Here is a 7,697-nt window from a genome sequence, read left to right as displayed (position 1 = left end):
TAATGAAATGTATGTGAGTTGCCTTATTGGTTGCATTCTCCAACTATTTCAAAGATGATGTTCAAAAATGTCCTAAAGCATGATTTTAAATGAAATGTTCCTTTTCATGCATGTTTTAATGGTTTTGTGCATGGCTACCATACTTAGTACATTTTTGTGCTAACCCATATTTCTATGTTTTCTACAATGTAGGGGGTTGGTTCATGGAGATGGTAGTTTTGGTTCAAAGGGCTTGGAATAAGTGATCCTCCAAGCTAGTTGATGAGTCCTCAAGTTTGGGGACCAATATCTTACTTGGTATATATCTTAGTAGTTTCTTTTATTAGTTTCATTTTATAACTATGTAAGGGTTGTATCCCTAGACGTCTAAGTATTCGATTGTACAGATGGCCAATGAGACAATGTTTAGACTCCTTTCTTTTTTGTAAAAAGTGACTTCGATTGTTGAAGAAAAAGTTTTAAATTTTCCGCTTTTATTCTATGACGTATGCAATGATGTATACTAAGGGCTTGTACTAGACCCCTTCGGGGTCGAGTTCACTGTGTAACTTCTAAGGGGTACTCCCGGGTCATTACATCCTTGAACCTGGAGGTAAGAGAAGTAGAAATAGATTTAGCGCTTGCCTGGACCTTAGTAGCAATCTTAATAGCCTCTTTGACAATCTGGTCAAACCTTAGACGAATGCGAGCCACATCTGCAGCAGTCTCCTTTGTGACATCCTTAACAACATTTATCTTGACATGAGCAGAAAGAAGTAGATCCTTGAGGGAGTCTACTTGTTCTTTCATGGCAGTCACAGAGGACACAAGGTCACTTTCCCGAGTAACATAAATGGTTAGAGCATCCAAATTAGCATCCATGTCAGAGAGCTTCTCAAGAGCAGCATTAAGTTTGGGAGAGGAAATCGCAGTTGAAGAGGAGGGTTTTGATTTGATAGACTTCACAACAACATCATCCAAGTCATTCTTCAGAGCCGATGAGGAAATAGTACGAGTGTATCCCATGCTAAAAAAGGCTCGAGAATTGTAGCATTGTTTGAGAATAATAGGAGAGAAATCCCCAGATAGAGGAAATGTGATTCTAGAATACGGGTAATGAGCATACCAAAAGGAAGGGTAGAGGGCTCAGAGATAACATCATCCATGGCTGAGAGAATGAAAGAGGGTAGATGAATTATTACCCGCGAAACTATGCAATACGTGAGTAGAGTGTCACACAAAGAGAGAGTAGAGTGGGACCGAGCCCTTGGAAGAAGGGTGGTGGCAATAATATGAGCAATAACCCCGGTCTCAAAAGAGAGATTTTTACGACCAAGATGAGAAGGAAGGGGATCAGAGGGATCAACAACAAGTTCGTGCTTAGCCTAATAAAAGAAAGCAATATACTCAGAGGGCCATCAATTTTTAGGTGGAGCCATAACACCAGAGCAAGAAATACCAAAGACTGAGTCAATTTTTTTGCAAGAAAAATACGCTTACTAAGAACCAAATATTCAATTTCTCTTGCCTTAGGAGATCGAAGATTTGCATAAAAGAGACGAATACGAGGTTCATAAACTTCCATAGGAATAAAGAAGATATTAGCCCAACCTTGAAACTCATAAAAGGGTTTGATGGGACAGTCTAATGAGGAGAGAAGATCAAGGTCGACTACCCTACCATGCACAAGCGTTTTGTGTTTGAATGAATGAAAAAGAGTTTCATGGGAAGAGTTCCAAAAATCTACCTTTTCGTCAACGTACTATTGAAATCGAACTTGAACTTCTTCTCTGAAGAACCCTACTCAGTAGAATCTATAGGAAACTTACCAAGAGAGGAAGAAAAAAATGCTAGAGGCAACATATCATCAGATTCAATAGAGACAAATGACAGAGCTTTGTCCTTGTTCTTATTGCGAGAACTTTTATGAGTGACAGGAGTGGAAACGATTGGAGTTTTCACCATTAGAGAGAAAGAAAGTAGAAGTGAAGTGAAATAATAATGAGGGAAATGATGGATAGATAAAGGCAAAGAGGAGGAAGAAGATGAAGGGTTTTAGACAAGACCATTGAAGGGACTGTGTTAAGAGAATGTAGAGGGAGGCGTAAAAAATGAGCCAAAACAGAAGGAAATTAATTAAAGTAAGGAAACACAATAAACGAGGAGTCAGAAAATTTTTCTAAAAAGGAAAATCATCAATACAGACAACAATAATTAGCAAATAAAGGGATTTTAAATAATATTCAGAGATTTACAAAAAGTGCAAAATCTTTCTTCTAAAAGAGGTTTAGTAAAAGTATCAGCTAATTGAAAATAAGATCTGATAAATGAAATTTCAATGTCTCCATTTAACACAGAATCATGAATAAAATGATGCTTAATGTCAATATGCTTAGCGCGAGAATGATGCATATATATTTTTGAAAGACAAATAGCACTAGAATTATCACACTTCATTTTAACAGACTTAAAAGATAGATCATAATCACTTAATAGATGTAACATCCATAGAATTTGTGCACAACATTAACTTATCGCTGTATATTCTGACTCTATGGTTGAAAGATATACAAAACTCTATTCCAGGAAAGTAGAGATTTTCCAAGAATTTGGCATGTACCACTGGTGCTTTTTCTGTCGTCTTTGTCACCTGCATAATCAACATCAGAAAATCCTTCGAGAAAAAGATTCTTTTCTTTAGGATACCATAAACCAAAAGTGATAGTTCCTGCTAGGTATTGAATAATTCCTGTTACAGTAGTAAGATGCAATTCTTTGGGAGCTGACTAGAATCTTGCGCATTTACATACGCTAAATAGTATGTCCGGTCAACTGACAGTTAGATATAATAAGGATCTAATCATACCTCAATATTTTTTTTCATCCAAAACTTTACCTTCATCATCCTTATCAAGAGAGCAAGTGGAAATCATGGGAATACCTACAGTTTTTGCACTTTCCATAACAATTTTTTGAATCAATTCCTTACAATACTTGGATTGACATAAGAACTTACGTTTTTATGTTTGAAAGATTTGCAGTCCAAGGAAGAATGTTAATTCTCCCATTATACTCATCTCGAATTCACTTTGCATTAGGTCAGGAAATTCTTTGCATAGACAGATATTAACACTTCCAAATATGATATCATCAACATAAATTTGAATAATAAGAATCTCAGGGGAAGATCTTTTGATGAAAAAAGTTGTATCAATTTTTCCTCTTGTAAATCCATGATTTATTAAAAAAGTGCTTAAACTATCATACCATACACGAGGTGCCTGTTTGAGACCATAAAGAGCTTTAGATAGTTTGAAAACATGATAAGAAATTTTTGAATTTTTAAACTCAGGAGGTTGTTTTACAAACACTTCTACATCAATAAAACCATTTTAAAAAGTACTTTTAACATCCATTTGAAATAATTTAAAACCTTTATGAGCATTATATGCAAGAAGTAATCGAATAGATTATAACCTTGCTACAGGGGCAAAAGTCTCATCATAGCTAAGGCTTGGGAATAGCCTTGAGCGTCTAATAGAGCTTTGCTTCTTATCACTTTACCAGACTCATTGAGTTTGTTCCTGTATACCCATTTGGTTCCAATAATAGACTTATTTTCAAGCTTAGGTACTAGAGTCCATACCTGATTTTTGTCAAATTGATCCAGTTCTTCTTTAATAACTTTTACCCAGTGTTTATTAGTAAAAGCCTGATTTATCTTCTTAGGTTCTAGCTGAGAGATGAGAGCAACCTTTGCTTCATTTCTTCTCGATGCTCTAGTCTTCATTCCTTCATTGAGATCTCCAATGATAAACTTCTTTGTATAATTTGGCTCACTTTTCCATTCATTTGGAACTGTTTCATTTATTGGTTTGATAGGAGTTTCTTCAGCAGTCAACTCTTCTAAGCTATTTAGTTCCTTTTGGGTTGATATCATAATTTGATTATCTTCCTCATCTGTACTAGATCTAATCTCAATAGATTTACTAGAATCATCAAACTCAACATGAATAGATTCTTCAATGCTTAAAGTTCGGTTATTAAAATTTCTGTAAGATATGCTAGGTTTAGAATAACCAAGAAATATACCTTCATCGCTTCGTGCATCAAACTTACCAATGTTGTATTTCCAACTGTTATGAACAAAACACTTGCATCCAAATTGATGAAAGTAGCTAATGTGGGGTCTCTTACCATTCCATAATTCGCATGGAGTTTTCTTCAAGATTGGTTTGATTAAATAACGATTCAACACATGACATGTTGTACTTGTGTGGGAGAGAGTGTGTGTTCAACAATCATAGTTCTTGCCATGTCTTGTAAGGTTCTGTTCTTCCGTTCTACAACTCTATTTTCTGAGGTGATCGAGGAGATGAGAAATTGTTAGAGTACCCATTTTCATTACAGAAGTCTTCAAACAACTTGTTCTCAAATTCTCCTCCGTGATCACTTCTTATTGAGGTAATGTTGTATCCTTTGTCTCGTTGAAATTTTTCACAAAAGAACTCAAAGTTTTTGAGAGTATCCTAACATTACCCAGGTGAAACAAGAATAATCATCAACAATTACAAATGCGTACCTTTTTCCTCCAATGCTTGTTGTTCTAGTAGGCCCAAATAAATCCATATGTAGTAGCTACAGATATTTGTTAGTGGAAAGAATATCCTTGCCAGAAAATGAGTTTCTAGTTTGTTTTCCCTTTCAACATGCACCACAAATGTGATCTTTTGTGTAGTCCAGCTTAGGTAGTCCAATGACTAATTCATTCTTTGCAAGTTTTTCTATTAGTCGCATACTTGCATGACCCAGTTTCTTTTGCCAAATTAAGGGATCATCAATCATTGAAGCAAGGCATATATGTTCTCTTGTACTTTTAACTAAGTCAGGGATATACACATTTTTCTCTCTACTTCCTTTTAATAGTTTGTTTCCAGAGATGTCTTCTATTAAACATTGATTCTTTTCGAATCGTACTTCTAAATTTGAGTCACATAGTTGACTGATGCTCAGAAGATTGTACTTTATACCGGTCACTAGATATACATTTGTGAGATCACATGATTCATTGAAACAGATTGTTCCAATACCAATTACAGTTCCTTTTGAGTTGTCACCAAATTGAATGTTTCCTCTTTTATATTCAGTAACAGATTTAAATAGATTCTTATCTCCTGTAATGTGATTTGAACATCCACTATCCAAATACCATTTTCCTTTTGCTTTTTTGCTGAGTTCCTGTAAGACAAAGTAATTATCTTCTCTTAGGCAACCAAATATTTTTGGGTCCTTTGAGGTTAGAATTATCGTGATTTCTTTTGGGTCTCCAGACTCACTTAGAAGTATCATGATTAAAAAATTTGCAATTTAAAGATAGATGCCCAGACTTTCCATAGTAATTGCAACTTTTAGGAATGTCTTCTCCAATAGTGGAATTGTTATTGTTAGTTTTGTAATCAGTCGACTTCTAGGATAAGCGAGCCTGATTGCAACTGAAGTAACTTTCTTTTGATGAGTTTTTACTGCTAGAAACCTTCTTAGGATTTTCAATCGAGTTATTGGAAGAATCAGATTGTTTTGAAAACTGTCAAGCAAGGTTTTGATTTCATGAATCTCTTCATACAAAAGATCCTTTTCAACTTCACTGACTTCTAGTTTTATTTCCTAATCTCTTTTTTTAGTTCTAAGGTTTCAAAAATCAGTAAAGTCTAGATTCATATTGGAGATAGCATGATCTAACATTTTTTTTAATTCATTGCAATTGTTACATACCTTAGTGCTTGATTCTCCAATTGCCATGAAGCAAATATTTCCAATTTCTTCATTTTCATGTTTAGGGTTGTCTTCATTACTCCAGCTGCTTAGTGCCCTGTTCTTTTGATTTCCACTGGAATAATATTTCTTCGCTTTTGGACATTCACTAGCTATATGTCCATATTTTCCTCATTCATAACATTTTCCATCATTTCCGGGATGATCAGTAATATATTTACCTCATCCAGAGTTTCTTCCTCTTCTGTTGTTTCTGGATTTTCCAAATAATTCCATAACTGATCCAGTGATTAATGCAATCTCATCTTCCCCTCTTTTTTCTTCTCCTTTGTCCTCTTGGTTTGGCTTTGAAAGCCACAGTTTTCTTCTTGGTGTCTTCTTGACCTCATTTGTTAAGATGTGTTTTATCGAAAGCAATTAAATCTCCTCTTACCTCTTCATAGGTTATAGTATTGAGATTCATGCATTCAAGTGCAACTACCTTGGCATTCCATTGAGATGGTAAGCTTCTGAGAACCCTCCGTATATGCTCAATTTGAGGATAAGTCTTTCCTGAAGCTTTTAGTTCACCAATGATCTTACTAAGTTGTGCGAACATGCTTTCAATAGTTTCTCCTTCCTTCATTTGGAATAGTTCATATTTGTATACTAACAGAGAAATGATAGTTTCTTTGACTTTTTCAGTACCTTCATAGGTAACTTCCAATTTGTCCCACATTTCCTTAGAAGTTTCACAACATTATATCTTTTCATATCATTCACCACTAATAGCTTGGTATAGTACATTTTTTTTGCTTTGGAGTTTATTTGAATAACCTCCATTTGTTCATTCGTATAGTTCTCCAGGCTTGGAGTGGTTGATGATTGACCGTCATCTGAGTTTTTTGAAGTTGGAATAGAAATGTCTCCTAGCTTGATTACCCTCAAGACTTTCACATCATATGATTGAATGAATTTTTCCATTCTTACTTTCCAGTGGGAGAAATGCTTTCCATTAAAATAAGGAGGTCTTGTCTGAGATGTCCCTTCTTGAAATAGTGCGCCCATGATTTGTTGTGCCATGATCTTTATCTCACCTATTGTCAAACAAAGATTAGTGAGACGAGGCTCTAATACCAATTGAAGGTGCAAGAGTGGGGTGTATTGCTCTATTTTTAGTTTTTATTCTCTAAGTAGTCAACTTGCGAGAATCACAAGTTGACTGTTAGGTCCAAAATTGAATACTAAAAATAGAATTGTAGAAAATAAGAGTGACACAAGATGTTCTTATACTGGTTGGGATCCAATGTGGATCTTACGTCCAATCTCCTTGGGTTGTAAGAGTGTTCTCTTCTTGCCTTTTGAATCTTTCAAAAATAGTACAAGTTTAGAGTATAGTTCCTATGTCTACAGCCAATCTTTTTCTTTTTCTTTTTTGATAGATAGCCTAACCAAAAATGTTTTTCTCTCCTCTCTTTTTTGATTACACAGTAGAACTAAGTAGTACAATGCTTGTTAAAAGTAGAGTAGAGAATTTGTGAAGTTTCATACTCAATGTATATTTAAGTCATTGGCTTTCTTCGACCTTTTATAGATAGCAGTCAAGGCTTGAATATTCCTTTGTAAAGAGATGATAACCCAAGTGAATTGATCCTTGGAAAGAGATAACTAAGAATCCTTCTTTCCAAGAATAAGGAAAATGCCAATCTTCAGCTTCCTTTTTGCAATCTTCAGCTTTCCATGGATCTTCAGTTTCCTGTTCACAATCTTCAACTTTCCTTTGAGTGACATGGATCTCTGATTTTACTCCTTGATGATTGGATATTTCTTTATTAAAATTAGATTAAGGCCAGTTGTGTTTATAGCCGTTACTGATCCATTGATTGATCTTGTAGTCGATTAGGTTTTCTAAAATATAGTCCAAATTGCCACATCTGTAGGATATTTGATTTCGCTGATTTTGCCTA

General features: G+C 34.9%; 1 protein-coding gene across 1 annotated transcript; it reads right to left on the bottom strand.

The window, feature by feature from the left end:
* Positions 1 to 2,464: 2,464 nt before the first annotated feature.
* LOC107061759 (uncharacterized) lies at positions 2,465 to 6,469 on the bottom strand. Its single transcript, XM_015311563.1, has 7 exons — positions 6,185 to 6,469; positions 5,973 to 6,004; positions 5,752 to 5,866; positions 5,026 to 5,217; positions 4,375 to 4,508; positions 3,626 to 4,115; positions 2,465 to 2,629 (listed from the first exon to the last, which is right to left on the bottom strand). The coding sequence occupies exons 1-7, from the start codon at positions 6,467 to 6,469 to the stop codon at positions 2,465 to 2,467; spliced, it is 1,413 nt and encodes a 470-aa protein (XP_015167049.1).
* Positions 6,470 to 7,697: the final 1,228 nt, after the last annotated feature.

The sequence above is a fragment of the Solanum tuberosum genome, unplaced genomic scaffold, assembly GCF_000226075.1.
Source record: "Solanum tuberosum cultivar DM 1-3 516 R44 unplaced genomic scaffold, SolTub_3.0 scf00165, whole genome shotgun sequence".
NCBI classification, from domain to species: domain Eukaryota; kingdom Viridiplantae; phylum Streptophyta; class Magnoliopsida; order Solanales; family Solanaceae; genus Solanum; species Solanum tuberosum.
Note: the sequence above shows the minus strand (reverse complement) of the source record. Positions and strands in the feature narration are given on the sequence as shown.